The sequence below is a fragment of the Danio rerio genome, chromosome 11 (genome assembly GCF_052040795.2).
Source record: "Danio rerio strain M-AB ecotype USA chromosome 11, GRCz13ab, whole genome shotgun sequence".
Taxonomy (NCBI): domain Eukaryota; kingdom Metazoa; phylum Chordata; class Actinopteri; order Cypriniformes; family Danionidae; genus Danio; species Danio rerio.
Window position 1 is genome coordinate 44476200 of NC_141031.1, and position 24245 is coordinate 44500444.

Here is a 24245-nt window from a genome sequence, read left to right on the forward strand (position 1 = left end):
AAGTCAAACTAAAACAACAAAGTCTTAAAAAGTGAACACAAGAAAGTTGTGTCCAAACCTGCGGCACCTCTGTCCTCTGAGACACTGCAGAAGTTGAAAAGCTCCCCGTGTGTGTGTGTGTGTGTGTGTGTGAGTGTGTGTGAGTGTGTGTGTGTGTGTGTGTGTGTGTGTGTGTGTGTGTGTGTGTGTGTGTGTGTGTGTGTGTGTGTGTGTGTGTGTGTGTGACTCTGGTGCTCTTCATTATATCTGCTGTCTCTATAGTGTAAGCTTCATATTCTTCCTCACTCCCAGAAGCCCCTGGGGTGAGAAATCTGCCCTCAGGCTCTGTTGAGTCTCATTTTCCCCATGATGCATCAGTCAGCAGGCTGGCGTACAAACTCCATATGCTCCCCGGGGGCTTGTATAGGGCCCAGGCTGTGGTCACCGAGAAACCTCAATGCTTCTCTGATCAAGACTCAAATCCTATAGTGAGCTGCCTTGCTGTCTATAGCTTGGAGTATATAGACAGGAGACTTGATTTGGATTGATTCCAGTATTGTTTGTCTGCTGCTAAATTATGGTGTGATGCTTTATTGCATCTATCCTGGAGGGTCCTAGAGTTTTGCTCTAACTTGCTTCAACACAAGATCTAGTAAATATATCAAGTACAAGCTTGATTAGCTGGTTCAGGTGTGTTTGATTAGGGTTGAAGGGGAGCTAACTCTCCTGGACACATGCACCTCCAGGACTGAGAGTGGACACCCCTGCTTTAATTATGAATATATAGCACAGTAATGCAGGGTCTTAAATCTTCAGAAAACAAAACATATTTCAGGCCTTGAAAAGTCTTAAATTTGCCGAAATATTGTGTTGTGGGTCATTAAATAATTTTAAACAGGTCTTAATTTTCTTTTGTCCATGTAAAGCATGAAATCTATCCTCAACACTCATCCAATCAACAGATTTAACAAAGTTTTGATTATTAATTATATTCACCAACATGATTTAATTATCTTCCTCACAGTAACATTTGGTTAAAGTTTTTCCATGTATTTATATTATTTAAAATATGTGTTTAAGAACTTTTTAAAGAGAGAGGGACAATATATACACTTGTATACAGTATGTGTGAAATGTTAATCATGCTGCTTTTAAAAGTGTCTGTAAAAGTCTTAAACTTGACTTGGTGAAATCTGAGTAAAGTGTTGAGTGAAGTATTGCATTAGGTTAGATCTGTATTTAACATTATTCATATAATTTCAATTGTCAAAATGTAATTGTTGAAGGTTAAATTAATATTGCGCCTGTGTAATATAAATTATTTGGTAAAAGCATTGTTTAACGGAGAGAACACATTTTTTAATATAATCATTCTAATAACTAATTTCTATGATGATAGTACAGTACATAATATTTTACAAATGTTTTGTAAATATTCGTTTTCTGCTTAAAGTGCAGTTTGGCTTAACTAGCCAATTATTAAAAACATAAAAATTTAGAGGGACTAATAATACTGACTTTAAAAAAAAGTAATGATTATAATAAAATAAAATTGCTTTTATTTCAGCCAGACTACAAGAAATAAGACTTTTGTCTGGAAAAAAACACTAATATTAAAATATTGTGTTTTTAAAAATGTGCAAATAATTTTGCCTTCAATCGTGTATGTTTTTTTTTTTTTTGGAAAGCATTTTTCATTTAATTGTATATTTATCATTTAAAATCAGTTATTTAAAATAAATAATATCGTTTCTAATTAATACTGCAATTTTTAACCTGTCGCTATGCCCATCGCAATGCATTTTATATTATTACATTTAATATTAAAACAAAATTTCGGCAATAATTCTTCATTTATGTTTAATTGAGATATTTAATTTTTTTTTAATTCGTTTTAAATAATTTAACATCGGTTATTTTATTGTAACTAATATTATAATATAAATATAATTTTTTTTGATTATGATACTATGCTTATTTAACTCCCAATATAATGTAATATTTATTTACATAGCGCATTTTTCATGTATGGCCCCAAATACACCCAAAGTGCTTCTCAATCATGAGGAAGGGTTGGGCGGCTATGATGGGCAAGGGCCAGAACACCAGGGTTAAGCCGCCTTTCCACTGCACACAACATTTGGACATGACTGTCGGAATACGCCCCCTTGTGGCAGCCGCACAGTATTTTCAGTATTGTCGTGCACCACGGGGGAGAAGGTGATTCTCAACGGTGTCTGAAATAAAGGACTGCAAAAGCAATAGCCTTTATTCTCTGTGCGTTTACATAGTTTAATGGATGAATGAATACTAGAAACTCATAGACCGCTAAAATATTGGAGGGAATGTGGAGACAACATTAAAATATATATATTTTTATTACTTTCTTACTTACATTTATGAACAGAAAAGTTTTTCTTTAATATAGACTTTTTATAATTCAAAAAAGAACCAAATAAACTCCTATTTCTCATCTCGCGCGCACGGACCTACTTGGGCAACACTGGAATACATCATATCCGGTTGGCAGGTCGCATACGGTCTAGTCGCAGGAGTTCAAATATTTTAACAGATCCACAGCTCAATTCGGATCCGAATTTTCCGCATACGGAGATGATCGGAACTCAACGCAGCTCCCGGACTGCTCTCCATTGGAGATTAATGACTTCCGGTCTGCCACTTGTCGTTTGTCGTTTGTCGTGTGCAGTGGAAAGGCGGCTTTACACTCCAACTCTTCACGAGAAGTGCCATTGGATTTTTAATGACCACAGAGAGTCAGGACCTCAGTTTAACGTCTCATTAGAAAGACGGTGCTCACTGACAGTATAGTGTCCCCTTCACTTTTACTGAGGTGTTAGGACCCACACAGACTACAGGTCGAGCGCCTCATTAACACCACTTCCAACAGCAACCTAGTTTTCCCATGTGGTCTCCCATCCAGGTGCTGACCAGGCTTAGCTTCAGTGAGTAACCGGTCTCGGGCTGCAGGGTGATATGGCTGTGTCTGTGACTTATACTATGCTCATTAACTCCATTAAGCATACATGCAGTGCACCCTTGTATTCTATCCAAAGGAAACAGCAGTGATCTAACACTGATTAATAGATCGAACAAAGTGATGAGAAAAGCTAATTATTCATTGACTTTATTTCCTTTTTTTCCAGAAACCTGGGGAAGTCTGGCCTGAGAGTCTCATGTCTTGGATTAGGTGAGTTTTGGGCTTCTTTATCAAGGCCTGTTGCAAAGTAGATAAGCAAAACCTGCAACCAACAAATCCAGCTTTTGTAGTTTCCTTTATTTTCTCTCTCGAGCGAGCAGATGTCATCAGTGTCAGACCTCTGAAAGCAATTGTTCTGTTCTCTTCAGCAGGGCATTACAGATTATCCATGTTATCTGCAGCTTCATCTTAAGGCTTTACTCTTCAGTGTCAGCGCTGGATCACTGATAATCATTTAGAGCTGCGTTATCTGCTGTGAAGCACTGACTGATTGTAGATCTCTTTACAGGAACATGGGTGACGTTTGGAGGGCAGATCACGGATGAGGTATAATGAGTCTAAACACTGACTAAACGCTCTTGATGTGTATTTTATTTAAACCATGTTACTTTTATTGCTTAGTACTATGTCATAACTTCGCAAATTTAACAAACAGATTTCCTGCTACTGTAACTTGCATTGTGAGATCATTTTAATCGGCTTCGTCATCACACAGTCAGTGCATTTGGACCTTCAAGACATGCAAAGCTTGTTATCTACTTGATAATGTCGGTCCATAACAACAGTGAGGATGATATCATCGACAAATAAGCATCACACACCCTTCACACATAAATGCATGCGATATAGTTTAATAGCCAGCTCGTACTGTACAAGTAACACAGTGAAGAATGGAGTGTTTAATTATTGAATAGACTGCAACACCTTGAATGCTGGATCCTCCTCTTCTGACAGATGGCAGAGCAGCTGATGACTCTGGCGTACGAGAACGGGATCAATCTGTTCGACACGGCAGAGGTCTACGCTGCAGGAAAGTGAGTGCGCCAAAATAAGCACACAGCCCACCCTAGGAAATGAAAGAGCGCCACGGTACCATGTGGCAAATATGCTCTTTTTGTTTACTTTGTGTATACAATTTGGTTATCAAATTTAATGCTAATGGTACAGTGTATCTAACACCATAATAATCTCATGGCAATTATGTAATATTATTGGCGATAATAGCAGCATGTGACCATGGACTAGAGATCTGCCCGGGACTAAATTTGAATCCCGCTCCCGCCCGCACCCGCCAGGTTTTAGCCGGAACGCGACCGCTCCCGCTTATATTAAGCACTTGATGTCCCACTGCCCGACCCGCCCTGTTTTCTATCCGCCGCGCCCGATCCCGCTAAAGAGCGGGGGGAGAACAAAACCGAAAAATCACCCAGTTATACAGTCCAGACAGCCTATAACAAGCTGTCTGTATAAACACACACACGCACAGCACCAAGCACACACACACACAGACAAAGCTTTCTCTCTCATTCGCGCGCGCGCGCCCTCTTAACACACACTCATAAGCACCAAGCACAAACACAGGCAATGAGGCAAAGCTCTCTATCTCTCATGCGCGCGCGCGCGCACACACACACACACACACACACACACACACACACACACACACACACACACACACACACACACACATACACACATCTCTCATTCGCACGTGCGCATACATACACACACACACACACACACACACACACACAAACACACATACTGCAACAAACAAGCTAAACACAGCATCGCACTATTTCATTTACACACATACATACGCGTGCTCACTCGGGAGTCGAGAGCGATATTGCTAGACAGCCCGCTCCCGTCCCAAATTAAACCCGTTACTGACCGCTCCCGTGATTTATTCGGAAATTTATACCCGCGCCGTAGAAATCTGGTCGGCGCCCGCGGGAATGCAGACCTCTACCATGGACCACAAAATATGTGTTGCATGCATATATATTTCAATAGGTTATTTGCAGAACGACATTTAATTTTCTGTACCTCAGTTCAAGTGCATCTGGTGAACTTTATACCATCACAAATCTCCACGTTTAAGGTTTGTTTTCTTTAAAAATCTCTAATCTTAGTTAGTTAGTTCATTTATATAGCACATTTTTTACAACACGACGTTGCCCAAAGTGCTGAACACAATCAATACTAAAAATAAAATCTACATCACATACATAACAATTAAAACAAAAGGCAAACCCCTCAACATTAAAAAGGCTCAAATACTAAAGAACAAAGATGGTGTTTCAAACGCTTTTTAAAAACGGATAGAGTTGGAGCGTGTCTGATGTGGGGCGGAAGCCCGTTCCAGAGTTTTGGGGCAACAACAGCAAAAGCCTGATCCCCACTTCGCTTACACCGGGACCTTGGTATAGATAGAATAAATTCATCAGATCCTTTGATCTTCACTGCCTGATTGATTGTACAAAATAAAGTGGGTGTCAGAATGTACAAATGTCTTGATGAACAGCCACAAAAGCCAAGAAGAAGAGCAGATTTTACTGTGCCCTGTAGTTTTTTTTGAGCTAGTCTAAAGCGCGAGTGCTTTCTCTTTCTTGCTTGTGCTTGCCGCACGTCTACATCTGAACTAACAAACTTCTTGAGCTCATTGTAATAACTAGCACTTGATTATTGATGTGCTTTTAAAAATCTGATCCTGTCAGAAACTGGCATACGTGATCAAACTGAACGTACGTGAGGAGCAAATTAATTTTTCAGCAAACGTGAACAAACTGCCATGTTTAACTATCATCATCTCCTTTTGGACTATTATGAACTGGGAATGACGGAATTATTCTTAAATAGAGGCTACATGTGCTGCTGAAGATTACAGACACAGATGAGAGATTTGCACTGACTGTGGGCTATATTTCATGTTGTTTTGAATGTAAATAAGGACTAAATGTATGCTGTGTGTAGTTTTTCTATAATTGGTAATATAGGGGGCTGTATGTGTTCATATATGTTGCATTTCTATATTTATTTTATATAATTGCAGACGTTACAGTAGGCTATTTCGTATTGATCTGCAGTTATAATCAAATAATTTACGTAGAAAAGTTAGTAATAAACATTTACACGCAAGTATTTATCTGTATAAAGCATCTGTTTTGTGAGAAGTGCTTGTTATATGATATGTGAACGACCCAGACAGCTTTACTGTAGATATTTTCTCGAGCGAAAATGCCGTCAACTGAAACTTTCTGTCGTACACCACACTCACCAAAAGAGAACCATTGTTTAGCATTGTTTAGTACCCGTTTATTAGTGGATACGCAAGCCTGATAAAGGTGACCCATACCGACCTGTACTGTACCACTCAGTGAAAATGGGCCATTTGACAGTGGAAACGGCCATAAAAGTGGACCAAACCAAACCGTACCACACCACTCAGTGGAAACGGCCTAAAAAGTTTCAAATGCAAACATTATTTATCAACATAAGATATGCTGATAAGAAAAATACTAAAAATAGCCATAATAATGTCAAAAAATAGCATAAAAATTTAAGTGTGGTGCAGGAAAGTCAATTTACTGTTAATCAGGTTCCAGATTTCCAGATTCAGTCGGTTGGTCGGTCAGTCAGTCAGTCGGCAGCAGTCTCTGGTGGATTTATGCAAGAACAGCAGGCTAGAATGGCACACGCGAGAGAAATTTGAGATCTCAAAAAGCATACACAGCGGCCTCTGGTGGATTCGCGAAACGTCAATCTCCTTTGACGTATTTGGCGCTCTCCAGAAATGTATATAGGGGTAGGTTTTCAGAATCACCTTGGGTTGGATGTTTTAATCTTATGCTGAGTTCAGACTGCATGATTTTCAAAGTAGTCGTGTCACAGATGTTTTCACACTGCATGACTATCTGGGCTAGCGTTTCGTCGCTGCTTTGTTTACACTGTAAGATTGATCAACGACAAAGGCTTTATATGGAACAAAATCAATGCCAAAAGTCTTGAATTAAAAAGCTTGTTGAATATCACCATATATCACCATATATAATATATCCATAGAGGCTTCCATAATGTATTTTTAAAGGGTATTGAATATTTTGTAAGTGAAATCTGAAAATTGAATATGAATTATTGAATTTTTAAGTATGAAAACGTGTTTGAAATATTTTTTCGTTGAAATATTCACAGCTTAAATAAACAGATATGTTAAATTTCAGGACCTAAAAATACAAACCCTGGAATTCAAGTCATTAAAATGCAAGAACTTGTTCATATGGTGTATTATTTTTTTCAGTTTGTGATATTCAACAAGCTTTTTAATTCAAGACTTTTGGCATTGATTTTGTTCCATAGCTTTAACATTGCATGACTTTACAATAGGAAGAATCGCCGACAACTTTACCCAAACTACGTCTCACAGCCAAAAACACGTCGTATATCTTTTGTTATTAACTACATAATGAAAAAGAAGCCTTTAATGAGGTGGAAAATGTACACGTTTGCTCACCTGGGTTTGAAGGGAATTAGCAATTTCTCCCCAACTTTCTTTTTTAACTTTCTGTATTAAAGGGTCACGAAACACCAAAATACATTTTTTGAGCTGTTGACAGTCGTATATGTGTCCCACACTGCTAAAAACACTATTAGGACACCTATATTTCACTAAAAAGTGTAAATTGGTTGTTTTTGCGTTATTTCAAGCAAATTCGTACTTCCGGTTTGAAACAAATTTTTGAAGCTGCGTCACGGTCATGACATAATAGCGTGTATTCCAGCGTGCAGACTGGACGTCTGTGCCAGAGTGAGTCTTATTACGTCTTACAGTGTGATGCATTAATGCATGAGTAAGGCTTGGTTCAAACCAATCAGCGCGCTCTATTGTGTAACTTCATTAATATTCATTACTATCACCGTGTTTTCAGGACAGAGACGCCACGTTGTGTTGGCAAAACAAGCGTGAAGTGTTGCTTTTATAGTTTGCTGCAGTTAAGTTTCGTTTTCATTTTCTCTCTGTGAGAGCTCAGACTCACGTGTGGATTAACAGTGTACGCGACGCTCGACAACAATAACTTACGTGTCTAAGGGGGATTATTAATTACCTGAGAGCTGTTCTCATCTGCAAACGCTGAGATCCGGATTCGCTTGTAGTATTCTCTTCATAAAGACGCGGCTCTAGTTGCTGGTGATTGTCCTGTCTCTACAGATTTGGTAAGTGAGCGACCAGTGCTCTTTGTTTATTCAGTTTGTTCGTATCTAACAAACTATTGCACAGAGTGTAAACACGTTAGCACCACAACCAAACTTTAACCTCGTGTAGGGTTTTTAACGCATTTAGTGACACGCGGCTTTCTGACACTACCTGCCGTGTGCATCTAAGTTTCTGGGAAATGCTGAGGATTTTTTTCTCTCATTCGCCGTGCGGTATCAAACACTGCATGAAAAATACACGCTTAGAGCAGCTCCTCGAATCAAATATCTCGTGTGTCGCGAGGGGCATGAATGAATTCCCTGAATGAAAGAGCCAAACTGCAGTTAAAGTCCACCATTTAAAAATTTGGCAAATAATTCGACTACAGATGTCCATGTAGGTAAAAAACCATCATAGACAAACCCAAATAGACACTCCCACACCATCCCACTTTTCTTCCTCCGACACTCCCCCCTAAACAGAGCTGGACACGCCCACTTTTCTGACTTTTTCCAAAGTAGAGGTGTGAAAAACCCTGCTGAAACGAGGGGGTTTCATGGCCCTTTAAACGTCAAACAGACATGGGTGCTCCTGTCAGACCTCCACTAGTTTTTCCTCCATTTCCTGGGTCCAAAAATAAACCGAAAATGATGAGCGCTTTTAACTTCTCTCCCAGCCTCCCGCTGGCCTGCAGGTACACACACACACACAAGTGAATGCTGCTCTCTCATTGGCTGTAGGTGATCGCCGATGTTATTTTCAGTCAGAACACATTTCACACGGCATGATTTGAATCGCAGACAGCTCCAGATATTCAGCACGCCAAATATCTCACAGACATCAGCGACTCATCGACAATTCTCTCAGATCGCGTCTTTGATAGATCATACTGTGTGATTGTCACTCACCTGCACGAGCACCGATTTGTGATTTCACACATTTGTCGTCGATTTCTCGAAACCTGTCGGCGAGTCAAAATCGGGGCTAAAATCATGCAGTCTGAACTCGGCATTAGTTATCAAGTAAATTTAAATTTTTCAGTTCATGATCCTGTGGGTTTTATCTTGATACTTTAAATGCTACAGATATGAATGACATTAAACATCTAGAATATCCTAGCAACACCCTAGTAACTAAATCATGGACATGGCATTATAAAGGCTGATTTATACTTCTGCGTCTGACGCATAGCCCTTCGCCGTGGCCGTCGGCATCGCTGACGTGCACCTCTCAAAAATTGTAACGACGCGTAGTGCAAGCTCCGTGATTGGTCAGCTTGGTATCGCTGACGAGTCTGGGCGGGACCGAGAGCCGCGCGAAGGGCGCGAGCAGGACGTGAGCCCAATGGAGCGATTGTTTACAAGTGTGGAGTCCCGTGAAGGAGCTCCTGATGGAAAGTTTTGTTTTGTGTTTACCTCATAGTTAAAGTTGTTGCACGTCCGCCGGTTCCTGCCTCAAAATGAGCAAGTTTGAGCCACTTGTACATCCAGGAAGTGTTCAGGAAAAGCAAAACAGCAGAGAAGAAGCTCGACACAGAGGAACATTTACACCTTACTCCCAACTAGCGTTTCGGAAGTGTTAATGCAGACCAACAGAGACAGCGCGCAGAAGTATAAATGCACAGCTACGCGCGTTGCATGCGCCGTGGGTCACGCCGGTCACTTGATGCAGAAGTATAAACCAGGCTTAACTGTTTATGACACAGTAATGCCGTGGCAGTGGTTTTCACAGATGCTGCCCCTCAGAAAATGTGAGCTCTAGTTGTCAGTTTAATAAGTTCATTTGTTCTTTTTTTGCATGAACTTTCCTCAAGTTTTCGTTAAATGCAGAGGTCATGTCAAAAGGTGAATGCACATTTCTATGGCAGCTGACCCAGGGCATTGTTGGAAATGGCGTTCCTCTTCCATGTCTTGCGTGGGAGTTTGTGTTGAACTTGTCATAAACACTCAGCACAAAGCCAGCTGTGTTGATCTTGGGATCCGGGAAGGGCTCTAAACTGTCATTTGCATTTACTTATATGCCAGAAATCACAGTTGCAGACTGGGTATTACTTCTAGTTGGATCTTGGAAGGGTTGCATCTTTTACAGCGTTTTAAACGAGTGAGATTTATCAGCTTGAGCTCGATGAAGCACTATAATCAGTAGGATTATCCTGCTTTGACAATATAGAAGCTTACATGACCTTAAATGATACAGCGAACAGCACACTGTAATATATGACAATGAGCACTTTATTCTGACATATAAATGTACAGTATTCTCACATAAATTCTGCACATACATGTGTAATTTTCTTCTACTAAAATATAACAAAATATATATAATTTAATTTAAAATTTTTTTATTGTAGCATATGCTTAGTTATGTATATATATATATACATACAATATTATATTACATTTATGGCATAATCACAGAAGAATGTGTTTTACCTTCATTGCTAAAGTACACTCACCGGCCACTTTATTAGGTACACCGTACTAGTAGAGGGTTGGACCCCCTTTTGCCTTCAGAACTGCCTTAATCCTTCGTGGCATAGATTCAACAAGAAATATTCCTCGGAGATTTTGCTCCATATTGACATGATAACATTACACAGTTGCTGCTAATTTTTCGGCTGCACATCCATGATGTGAATCTCCCGTTCCACCACATCCCAAAGTTGCTCTATTGGATTGTGAACTGGTGACTGTGGAGGCCATTTGAGTGCAGTGAACTCATTGTCATGTTCAAGACACCAGTCTGAGATGATTCTCGCTTCATGACATGGCGCGTTATCCTGCTGGAAGTGGCCATCAGAAGATGAGTACACCTTGGTCATAAAGGGATGGACATGGTCAACAACAATACTCAGGTAGGCTGTGGCGCTGACACGATGCTCAATTGGTACTAATGAGCCCAAAGTTTGCCAAGAAAATCATCTTTCTTCCCTATTCTGATGCTCGGTTTGAACTGCAGCAGATCGTCTTGATCATGTCTACATGCCTAAATGCATCGAGTTGCTGCCATGTGATTGGCTGATTAGAAATTTGCATTTACAAGCAGTTGGACAGGTGTACCTAATAAAGTGGCCGGCGAGTGTATTTGTGCCTGTGTGTGTGTTTTAACCTTCGTATTTACTTCATAAATATATCAAATAAAATAAAGAAATATATTTAAAGTATATAAATTAAATTTAAAATACGTACATTGTAGTATACATACTATCCTATATTTTATTATTCCTATTTTTCTGATTCTTTATTTTAATGTCTACACATTGTAAATTATCTTAAATATAATATAATATAATGCATATAGTACCAAAACAATATAGTTAAGTATATAAAAAGTAATATAAAATATAGCTAAAAATTGGTTTGAGTCCCGGTTGGACCAGTTGGTGTTTCTATGTGGAGTTTGCATGTTCTCCCCATGTTGTTATGGGTTTCTTTCAAGTGCTGCGGTTTCCCCCACAGTCCAAACACATGCACTATAGGGGAATTGGATGAACTAAAATTTGCCGTAGTGTATGAGTGTGAATGCAGGAGTGTATGGGTGTTTTATAGTACTGGGTTGCGGCTGGATGGGTATCCATTGCATAAATTGTGCTGGATAAGTTGGTGGTTCATTCTGCTGTGGTGACCCCAGATAATTAAAGGGACTGAGCCAGTTTTGGTGGCCTTATCAAAGAATATTCCCTACGTGCAGGGGCATGCAAAGCACTTTTTACTGTAATTTTACTCTTATTTTACTCTTAACAAGTGGTAATTTTGACCCTTGCATCTGAGATTTCCAATTTGAGAGATTAGTGTCCTGCCAGTAACTGTAGATCAGTGAGTTCATCTCAGATGTTCCTCCCTGCAGTGCTGTGTGCATCCACATTAGAGCATTTTCCTCTCCTCTAAACAAGGGAAGTTGCCTGACACTTGATGTTTCTTAAATAAACTGTGTAAATGAGGTGAGGCTGGCGGTTGGTAATGTGCTCCGTCATGAGCTGAGCGTTAGGCGTGGGCTTCAGCGATGGGGTGCGAGGAGTGGGAAGACATGAGAGTGGGAAGCTCTGTTTTATTTATCCATTTAGAATAAATACAGCTCCGCCAGCATCTACCATACAACTGAACCAACGGGCCAGAACCAGACAAACAGCCCTGCTTAAATGCAGCGCCCGAATGCAAACACGCATGTTAATTTACACACATGTGCTGTACATATATACATGTATCTGTGTGCACATCAGCTTTTCTTTCTGAATTGCTGTGCCAAACGCATATGCAAATAAAAAACTGTCCGTGTATTAACTTGTATACAACAAATTGTACTCTAAGTCAGAGGTTCTCAAAGTGGGGGTCGGGAGACAATGGGTCTCGGGACAATGAAGGGCGGTCGCCTGGTGATTTTCAAAAATCAAATAATTTTTATTAAACCTTAAGACTTACTGTATTTTATCAATAACCTACTGAAGAGAAAAAAAAATAGTCGTTTATAGTTACTATAAACTATATAGTTACTATAGTAGCTTATAGTTATTAGTTCTATTGGATTGCGACTTCTCGGGTAATTACATTATACTAAAGACACAGCAATACTGTCAGATGCAGCAGATTTTGTAACACCAGGTTAAACTTTCTAGCCCATTTACAGCACTGACATACATTCAATTCAATTCAATTCAATTCAGCTTTATTTGTATAGCGCTTTTACAATGTAGATTGTGTCAAAGCAGCTTCACATAAATGGTCATAGTAACTGGAACCGTGTGGTTCAGGTTTTAGTGTTTAAGTTCAGTTCAGTTTAGCTCAGTTCAGTGTGATTTAATCATTACTGAGAGTTCGAACACTGAAGAGCAAATTCATCGATGCGTAGCTCTACAAATCCTGAACCATGCGAGGCAGTGGCGACAGCGGAGAGGGAAAAAAAACTTCACCTGATGGGAGTGAAGAAAAAAAACCTTGAGGGAACCAGACTCAGTTGGGCACGACCATTTTAATTTCTCCGCTGGCCAAAAGTCTTGTGCAGAGCTTCATTCGCCGTGGTTTAGGCAGGAAGATGGCCTCAGCGAAGACTCGTCTGTCCCTGGAGCGTCGCTGGAATCAGACTCATGATCTCCACTCCCCACGACCATCAGCGCAGCAGCAGCTCAGGATATGGCCTGGTCCCGGATATGGAATCCTTGGGATCATCACGTTGCTGGTCTTGGATCCAATCAGTGACTCCGCATAATTTGAGGACCTCGGGATGAGTATCCCCAGGTGAAAATAGAGAATAAAGAGAATAATTAGCGTAGCTGATGTTCATAGTGTATATAAGCAAGATGTAGGAGCCAGTGTGGAACCCGCTAGGTGATGCATTGAGAGTATGCTTTACTAAACAGATAGGTCTTTAATCTAGTTTTGAACTGGGAGAGTGTGTCTGAGCCTCGGACGTTATCAGGAAGGCTATTCCAGAGTGTAGGAGCCATGAAAGAGAAGGCTCGACCTCCTTTACTTGATTTTGCTATTCTAGGTACTACCAGAAGCCCTGAGTTTTGAGATCTTAAAGAGCGAGTTGGTTTGTAGCGAGACAGAAGGTTGGTTAGATAAACAGGAGCTAGATTATTTAGAGCTTTATAGGTGAGAAGTAATATTTTAAATTCAATACGAAACTTAACAAAACTTTACATAAAAAAACAAAGAATAGACTTGGGTCTATTGGTGTGTTTGTGTTTGTGCGTCATTGCATACAAGGTTTCTGTATTTATAACCACCACCTCAGAGAATATTGGGGGTCATGAGTCACTGGCATTGTCATTTTGGGGGTCGCGGGCTGAAAGGTTTGGGAACCCCTGCTCTAAGTAATGCATTTCAGATTCTTAAAAGTGTAGACAGCGCCCTCTAGTGGATTTGGAATATGAAACGTACAACGAAACCTACCTGAAGAAATGTAATTTACATTTCACAAAAAAAGTAGACAGAGAAACGTGTTCACAAAGAGACTGGGTTAGCTGTATCTGTTCGACATGCTAACGCAAGCACACTAGCATGCATATTCATTTGTACTAATGAAGACGTTCTGCTTTCCTGAGGAAACTCTTTTGAAGTTATTTATTTATTTTTGAAGAAAGTGCAGTGTGTATCGGTGAACCGTACGTTCATGTGGATTAATGAACCACTCTCTTCTACTAATGACCACTAAATCAAAGCACAACAGCTTCCGCCATTCAACGGCTTTCTGTTTTTATGTAAAGCCCAAATTAGTTTGAAACATCCAATCAGTTAAGATTAAAGATGTCCATCCATCTTTTTTTTAACAAGTGTTTTTATTAGTTTTACATTATTAATAATTACCAAACAACACAACAATAATAAAAATACCAGGAAAAAGCATGATAATACAAAAAAATAATGGTAATAATAATTAAAATAATTAAAATAAAGAAAAATAGATAAAAGAAAATAAAAAAGATAAAAAAAATAACAAAATTAAGTTATTATTAAAAAAACAATTAGGGCATATAAACAGTTTCTATGAAAATACAAAAAGACAGTCAATAGGGGTAGTGAGCATATTAAGCATTATACTGCTATTCAGAATCCGCATTATATTGGTCCAGATGATCAAGAAATGGTTGCCATATATTATAAAACTTAGCAAGATTATCAATAACTCCATATCGGACTCTTTCCATGTGCAATATTTGAGTGAGATAAGTTAACCATGTCTTAAATTGAGGAACAGAATCTGATTTCCACAGTTTTAGGATCCACAGTTTTAGGATCCAGCAAAGAACTAGAGTACCCAAATATAGCAATTTCTGGCTCGGGTGTCAAGGTAAAACCAAACATATCGGAAAACCATTTAAATATGTCACACCAGAAATTATAAAGTTTTATGCACGTCCAAAAGAGGTGGGTCAGGGAGCCTTCAGCAGACTTACACAGGTCACATGTAGGGGAAATGGTGGGAAAAATTCTGTGTAATTTAGAGTCCATCCATCTTTTTGATAGACTGATTAGTTCAGCAGACTTTCTTTCATATGCAGCTCCCCCAAATAATTAATTGTCTTCCTTACAATTTTTTTTACAGGGTTTTCAAGATGGCTGTTATTTTAGCATTAGTTTCAGCTATTATTATGTCATTTCAAATACCAAAAATAATTGTGAATAGTTTTACTTAATAGGGTGTCCGCGGGGTCTTGAAAAGGGTCGTAAAACTTTTTAAGGGGTCTAAAAATGTATTAAAAGTTGATAAATCAATTATGAGAAAATTAAGGCCATTAAAAGTCTTAATAGCGTTTTTACGAGGTCTTAAATTTTCTTCAAGCGCTGTCCAAATAGTTTGACTCCAAAAAAAAAAACATGCTCAATCCATGTGATTGGTTCAGGTCGGGCCGTGTCCAGGCAAGCTCCTCCGTCTGGGTGATGTCACGTAATTTGCGACAAACATGGCAGAAAGAGCGAAACAGACGGCTAAATGGGAAAATGCAAGTTAAAGGTGTGATACTGATTAGTAATTGAAGTGGCGATGAGGTCTTAAAATATTCTGAGAAGGTTTTGAAAAGGTATTGAAATTATCTTTAGGATCGCAAGAAAGTTGTTGGTTCAAGCCTTGGCTGGGTCAGTTAGCATTAAAGGGGTGGTCCACTACGATATCATATATATAACTAGTTGATGTGTAATGTAGCTGTGTGAACATAAACAGCATCTCTGAATGTAACTTTCTCAAAGTTCAATGCAAAGGGAGACCTTGGTTTTTACAGAATTAGCTTAGCAAAGCCTACAGTGAACGAATTTTGGGAACTAAAAAAAACTTCCAGGCCAGTGAGATCACAAACGTACATTTACCTCGCACACATACTGCACAGCTAAGGGGCGTGGCCAGAGGCGCTGTAATGTTATGTTACAGCAGAGGGAGCTAAAATGCGTCCAAATGCTGCTATTTCCACAGAGCTTCTGTTTGTGTATTTGGGCTTCCAAATGACAAGACACAAAGACAGAAGTGCTTACAGTTCAATATTAATTATGTTCCAGAAAACTATAAAATACATAGCAAGCATGATTTGACAAAACAACTTCCAGAATCTCTCCTAGTTCAGTGCTGGATTCGGTTAAAATCTCCCCAAAGAAGGAGCAGCTCCTACAAGCAGAAGCTGTGGACTCTGGGCCACAAACTGTAAGGGTTTTTAGTTGTTAAAATTGATCATGACATGTACAGTGTCTAGCCTTAACGGGATGCTGTAGCAAATATGTAGGCAATGGGAAATGTTTCGTGCAGCGTCTCTCTATGCATGTTATGCTATGATTCATATTATGTACACATGCATATTCTGAATATATGTGAAAGACGTCGTGTAACGCCTTGAGTTAGCAGAGTAGCTGTATATAATCTAAGTAAGATTTATGAAAAAATAACATGATTTCCTTTAAGTGAAACATGAGCACAAAAAAAATATGAAAAAATATGTTTCTCTAGGTCTTGTCGTGATTCTTGTCCAAATATCTAAAAATTCTTGAATCAAAAAGCCTTTTGTACAAATATTCGAAATATTGTCTAGTTTTCAGAAATATTGTCAAAATTAAGTAGGTTTTTCCTTAAAATCAGCAAAATAATCCACCAATGGTGGTAGCAAAATAATTTTATTTCAAAGTGAAAGCAAAGTTATTTTGATAACCCCATTGGCAGATTAACAACACGGGCTCATTGTGAAAATGTACCCCCGTATACGTTTCTGGAGAGCGCGAATTATGTAGCCAGAGCTATTGGCGGAGTTTGGCGAAGAACAGTTCCAGAAACATGTAAAGCAAAATCCAAAAAATAAAAACAAACAAGTAAATATCAGCGTGAGAATGGTAAAATGTGGTAAAAATCAGTTTGTGCTTCTCTTTTTCTGGATTGCTTTTGAAAACACAGTCGGTTGGATTCAGGGAAGTGGGTGGGGGGGTCAATCAGTGCTTTTAATAACACTATTGGTTGGATTTAGGAATGGAGGTGGATGGGGGAATTGATCTGTTGGTCAGTCCCTCAGTCAACAGCAGCCTCTGGTGGATTTGCACAAGAACAGCAGGCGTGAATGGTACTCACAAAAGAGTTCTGAGATCGAAAAAAGTGCACGCAGCGGCCTCTGGTGGATTCACAAAAACTGCAAAAATAAATGTAGCTCCTGGGGCGTATTTGGTGCTCTCCAGAAATGTATGTAGGGGTACATATCAATATTGAGCCTGGGTTTGTATTGAAGAAAAACAAGACAAGACTTTTGACTAAAATGCTTTCTGAATTAGGGAATTTTATTTAAGCTAGAAAAAAAAAACAGAAATATACTTTTATTGCAGTGTAATATCATGAGTTTAAAGTAATCAAATGGCATTTTCATTTTAGCTTTAAAATAGTCTCTTAATTGTCTCGAACATGCTACGTTTGAAAAGGCAGCATGATTTTTTAAGAGAGATTAATAGTGCAGCAGTGGGTGGGATTTGTGGCGTCAACTGAATTACAGCACAGCGGTTCATTGAATTGACTAGTGCTCCACCGGAGGGAAATTGCACTTACCGGTAAAATCACATCACAAATCTATCCTCAATGGGCCCAATTAACACCCTCAGCATCACTAATGGCTGCCAGAGAGGCTTTGAGTCTCCAGGCTGTTCCTGATGCTCCTCCCCGTCTGTGGGTGAAAGGAGGAGCTCCTTTCAGAAGAGTTAAAGAGCTTCTCAGCACCCAGGCTTTGTAAATTAAACCTAATTTCACACTGTCGAGACCACTGTTAGCCTTGCATAACCTAATTTTTGTTCATCACAAATGCTACAAAGCAACCAAAAAGTAGCTGAGCACCAAGTAGACACACTTGATGTTTTAAGAAAACATTATTGCTAGGGGTGTAACGATTTATCGTTGTACGATTTATTGCGATGCAAAGATGTCTCAATATGCATCGTGGCGTTATGACGATTTGATTACGATATGACGTCTGTTTTCTCTTATTAGTTGAGCTGTTTGCATGTAAGCTACGTTCCACCTGCTGTCGCACGTGAGTTCAGATTGCAGCAGCAGTAATGTTAGCAGACCAAGATGAGTGGAGTTGAAATAGAGGATGGCCCATCCTCTCAAAATCAGACGTCTGGCAACATTTCGATTGTACAGTCATTGCTTTAGACTCGTCCGCTTTTTGATACGCATACTGGGTCAAACATCTTAAGTTTTAAGTAAAATATCATTCTGTCTTCATATAATGATGTATTTGCGGCCGCAAAATCACACATGACGTGAGCTGACCGTGAGCTGTTACTACAGAGGGCGTAATATGATAGACGCGCGTGTATGGCAAGCCGTTTTAGCATTTGAACCTTTGTTCTGACTATCCATAAATATATTTAGAGATATCTCTAACTATATTTTGACTAGTCATAATTGTAATTCGACTAGTCAGAATGACAATTAGAGATATCTGCAATTACAATTGTACTAGTACGAAATCAGATTGGAGATATCTGCAAATATATTATGACTAGTCATATTCCTCCATTGACTTCCATTGAAAAATATTTGCTGATATCTCTAAATGAGTTTTGACTAGTCACAATTGTAATTAGAGATATCTCTAAATGAATTTAATTAAATATGAATTAAATACCTGGAAAATGTGGATTTTTTTTTGCACACACAAAAAACGCATGTGACCAAGCAAAGCCTTAAGCTCTTACTGTTAAATTAAATTGAATTTTTTTTGCACCTTTACTTAAATTGTTCCTTAATTTTGTCTCTGTCATTTCAATAATATTTTTTAAGAAGTTTTTTAATTGTTTTATTTTCCAGAGACAGGCCTGTTTAATTTATTTTCTTAAAGAAGGTTCAGTTTAACAAGTTGAAACAAAAGAAATACATAAAAAACAGTTTACTTAGTAAAATTTGCATTTCAGTTTAATTTTCAATTTTTCTTCCAAATTTCATGATACATATCGAATCGTGAACATTATATCGTGATACACATCGTATCGTGAGCTGAGTGTATCGTTACACCCCTAATTATTGCCTGTTGTTTCGTGATATGCATCAGAAATTCCATGAATAATCTATGAGTGTGCTGTCTGAGGGTCACTGGGTGTCCTGAACAAGAGCATCAGTGCATGTTTCAAACAATTGTCTTTAAGAGTGACATGACAGTCAAAGCAGAATTAAATAGCTTAATAAATAATAGTAAGATTAAAATATATATACATAAATGAATGGTCGAGGTTGTGGAGGAATATAGCTACCTAGAAACAATTATTGAATGCAAATTGAATTTTGACCAAAACACATGCAATTCCATCAACATCAAAGGCTGTTTTTCTTGCGTAAACTCTCCTCTTTTAATGTAGAGAGCAAAGTGCTGTACAGAAAATATACAGCAAAATAAGCATAATAACAATATATAAAATAGGCGAAGCAGTGGCAGATAAATGGGCATAATAGGTCTCCTTTAAATATGAAAATACTGGTATGTTTTGAAATAAAATGTTTTGATAGAGTCTTGCCCGTGGATTGTGTTTTTAATTTACATGAATGCATCGTATCACATTGCTGTCTTGGTTTACTCCCACCGGTGGCCCATTCTGTTGTCGTAGATGTCAGTAAGATGACCGATTAGTCTGATAAGCATCTGGTTTTGTGTTGCAGGGCGGAGGTGGTGCTGGGCAACGTCATAAAGAAGAAAGGATGGAGGTATGTTCACCAACAGCATACAGCTTTTCATTTCCTCTTCTTATCTTGTGCTGATAGCTCGGCCCAGTGCCTCAGAGATTGTGTCACCGCAACCCCAGACAGGCACAAATATAAATTATTAAAGCCTGGCTCGCCCTGTTGATGTGCCATCTAGATATTGAATTATGAAAGAGTCGCATATGTGTGTGTTTGTCGTGAAGCCGATGTCCTGATAAATGTGCGTGACAGAAGTTCATGGTTGATAGAAGCACTTTTTAGGATGTATTAAAGGGATATTTCACTCAAAACTTAAAATTATGGCAATATTTACCTACCTTGAGTTTCTTTCTACTGGGGATATTTTGAATAATGCCATTGTTTGCCATTGTATGTTTTATTTTTCCTACAGTGCTATGGTTTTCATTAGCTGTTTCCAACTACCTTCCTACTTTTAGAATATCATTTTGAAATATCATATAAAAAATACAGTAAAAGGTGCTGTATGTACGTTTTTGACTCATAAAAATACCATTATATGTTTGCAGATGTTTTAGAAACATGCTAAGTGAACATGTTCATCTGAAAAACAATGCTGAAGTCAGATATTCTGCTTTGAAAATGTGCATTATGTGCTTGAACGTCCGTCTTTGTTTTGGTTATTTTAACCCGCTTAATACCAGTTTAGATAATTGTATTTCAGCACCCCGGGTTGCCTTGGTGAAAAACAGTGTATTTCGTTCATTCAGTCAGAAAGGCTCTCAGAGCATGCGTTCATGACTGAAATGTGACCTCCGGTGGACAGTACATAGCAGCCTCCGAAATGAGACGCAGATTCAGAGTTCCACATGAGATGGTTATTAATCAGCAAATAATATAAAAATTAGGAGTCTAAACATTAGCATACCTGTCAACCCTCCTGTTCTTCCCGGGATTCTCCCGTATTTTACAGTTCTATCCTGCTATCGTCCCGTATTTTTCCGTATTTTTCCCGTATTTTCAGTCTTTCTCTCAAGGGTGGTAATTAAACATTAAAGAGTCAAGCCTCACTGTACGCAACCCATATCGCCGAACCACCTGGGGCCACACCTTGCTCTTAAATGTGAGTCTTTTCTTTGCTTTCGCTTTGTTTAAAACACTTTGAAATAAATATAAAAACGGCGGGATTCCCTTTCCTTTTTACCAGAGGTGCCGTCTCTCCTTCATATGCATCCTCAAAACAGTCAAGTAGCAGCGCGTGACTGTCAGCTGACGCACTCCATAGTGATAAATAGACGCTGCTTCCCAAATGAATTCTGTACACGGTTTTGGGTGCGTGTTTAAACAGACATATCCACATAATAATAATAATAACATCTAAAGATGTCGATCTTGGTGGGTTTTTTTTCAAACACAACTAATTTTGTCCTAAATGAGCATAACAAGTTAGTAAAGCAATCGAATGCTTTCACTATAACGTTAGATGTTTGCAATTTTAAAGTGAAACCTCTGTTATTTATTGTAATCAAACGAAAAAAAATCCCTTATTATGGTGGGCAAATCCCCTATTTTCACATCCCAATGTTAACAGGTATGCACTAGGTGAGCAGGTTACATTGTAACCCTGTGTCCTAACAACACGCTACTTGACGAGATGCGCAGTGATAAGCAATTTGGCTGTTTGCACCAGACGAAACACGATAGAAATCTTAATTCAACCATTCAGAGTATGTGTTGGAAATGTGTTGGCTCTCACTGAGTCACAGTTTTGAAGTTCAATTTTAAACGGTTTGTTTTATTTTTCAAGATCTGAGGTGAACTATCTGCTGCTGCTTTCAGTATGGCAATACATGTCATGTAAAATGGCATTCAACCTCACATTATTAGCATTTAACACTGAATAAAGCACAATGGCTGTACCTGAGGTAAACATTGCCAGTGTCAGGCTAGGCGGCAGAGAATCAAGACACCTGCCCCTTTCACACAGTGATACCGGTAAATGTCTGGAAAATTACAGGAACAACTTTACCGGTAAATTCAAAGAAGCGCTGTTTACACATGCAAGAACGTTCTGGAATTTTTCCGGAAAAGACCATTCACACATCCATCCCAAAATACCACTAAATTCTAAATATCTGTTTCTAAAATGAAAATCCATTGACCAAAAGATAGAACAGGTCATGTGATGATAGAAATATGTGTAATGGGACGCTTTTATGGACTTTGCAGCATTTCCCGCACATTGTAAAATATATGAAATGTTGTTTTGCTCTTTCTAAAATCCCTCAGCCAAAGTCTGTCATCACAGTGGTTCAGTATTATTATTATTATTATTATTATTATTATTATTATTATTATTATTATTATTAATATTTTATTATTCCCTCCAGAACGGTCTTGAGTTTCTGTCTGTGCTTTTAAAAAGTGTCTCATGCCTTCCAAAACCACCGCATAGCATTCATTGCATTTCGTCTTCTGCGGCACAACTCATTTATTATAGTAGATAACAGACCCACAGTGGCTTCTCCTACTGCAGCATGTACATTTTTCTCTTTTAATATTTGCTGCCAGTTTGTCAGGAAGTGATGTTTGTTCTCTTTGACTCATTGGATGGAATCGCTGCTTTATTTGCAAATCTTTTATGCAATATTCTAGTTTTGCGGTTGGAAAAGCAAAGCTAGTGGCTACTGGTTTTTAACATTTTTTCAAAATATCTTCTTTTGTGTAAGAATAAACTCAAACAGGTTTGGAAAATAAGAAGCTCATAATGGTGTGGAACCAACTGGGGGTGAGAAAATTATAAGTAAATTTTAGTTTGGGGTGAACTGTCCCTTTAATTGAAAGCAGGATGGGCTCCCACTGTCTCTGCATAATCACATGAAGAGTAACTGAGCTCTCTACTGTATCGTGTATCGTGTGTGTGTGTGTGTGTGTGTGTGTGTGTGCGTGTGTGTGTGTGTGTGTGTGTGTGTGTGTGTGTGTGTGTGTGTGTGTGTGTGTGTGTGTGTGTGTGTGTGTGTGTCTAAGTGTGTGATCGTGCTGCTTAGTCATCTTGCTAGTCAGTGTGCATCAATATCAGAGCACAGAACCCCTCACCTCATCTTATTTCTGTGCTCTGTGTGTGGGTTTACTGGCTAATAGTTTGTGAGCCAAATCTGACAGAAGAGATATTTATTATCTAATGGTACATACAGTGACCTGCAGAAATGAGCACACTCAAACAAATTTCTCTGGATAAATTGATGCTTTTACAGTGATGCTTGCTGCAGGATGCTATGAGAGGTTTGTGCAGATCTAGTTTACTGGTTTTACGTTTGAAGACCAAATGCAAATATGAAAATGCTGGGTTGTTTTAACCCAGCATTAGGTCAAGTATTGACAAACCCAACCATTGTGTTAAAAAGTGTCGTTTAAATTTAATCGAAAAATAAGTAATAAATAGGGTGGCGCAATGGGTACCACGATCGCCTCACAGCATGAAGGTCGCTGGTTCGAGCCTCAGCTGGGTCAGTTGAGTTTGCATGTTCTCCCCTTGTTCGCATGGGTTTCCTCCGGGTGCTATGGTTTCCCTCACAAGTCCAAAGACATGTGGTATAGGTGAATTGGGTATGCAAAAAAGTGATATGTTGGTGGTTCATTCCGCTGTGGCGACCACAGATTAATAAAGGGACTAAGCAGAAAAGAAAATGAATGATTAAATAAATAATAAATAAATAAAATTGAATAAACTGTACCCAATGTTGGGTTTGTTTGTTTATATTTGACCCAATGTTGGGTCAAAACAAGCCATCTTTTTTATTTTGAGTGTGGATCTAAAATAAACTTAAGATCATAGTGCAAAAGTGAGAACACCCCAATGAATATGAGGAGAACACATGAATTAAAAATAAACAGGTAAAATTAAAGAGGCTGTAGTATTTAGTTGATTTTCTAAAGGTTATAATTTATATTTTTTTATTTTTTTATTTTTTTGCATAATCTCATTTAAATACATTTAAATAAATTATTAGGATATGTTAGGTGACAACACTCACTCTTAGGGCGTACTCACACTATGTTCAGTTGCTTTGAACCGGGCCGAAGCACACTTGTCCCCCCTCCCGTCTCACCCGACAGCCCACACTCACATCACATTTGGGCCTGAGTGCGCTTACGTCATCGATGATGCACTGGTCAGAAGTGATCGCGCTCAGCACAGTGGACATTTCTTTAGTTATGTCGTTTTAGTGGTTTGGGATGCAGTCACGCTGTCAAATATTTCGCCGAACAGATCAGCCACTTTTGATGCTCATAAACAATCGTAAACACCTCGTGCTGCATGAATTAGGAGGTTTGCTGAAGGTGCAGCTGTCATGCAGGGAGGAGTTTGCATCATTATTAATCTACGGTATGCGTTCATTAAACAGTAAGAATGATTAATTAATCCATATGAAACAGTCCCTTAAAAGTCACATCTCGTCTTCA

The 24245-nt window shown here is 38.8% G+C and overlaps 1 protein-coding gene across 7 annotated transcripts in view; it reads left to right on the forward strand.

Moving 5' to 3' along the window:
• Nucleotides 1–24245, forward strand: part of kcnab2a (potassium voltage-gated channel subfamily A regulatory beta subunit 2a) — a 241743-nt gene that overhangs the window by 172457 nt on the left and 45041 nt on the right. For all 7 annotated transcript variants that reach the window (XM_087274282.2, XM_087274283.2, XM_087274281.1 and 4 more), the window contains 4 exons: nt 3144–3187; nt 3486–3523; nt 3932–4011; nt 19782–19826. In XM_087274282.2, coding sequence (XP_087130408.1) covers nt 3144–3187; nt 3486–3523; nt 3932–4011; nt 19782–19826 — 207 coding nt within the window. The remainder of the gene's footprint in view (nt 1–3143; nt 3188–3485; nt 3524–3931; nt 4012–19781; nt 19827–24245) is intronic.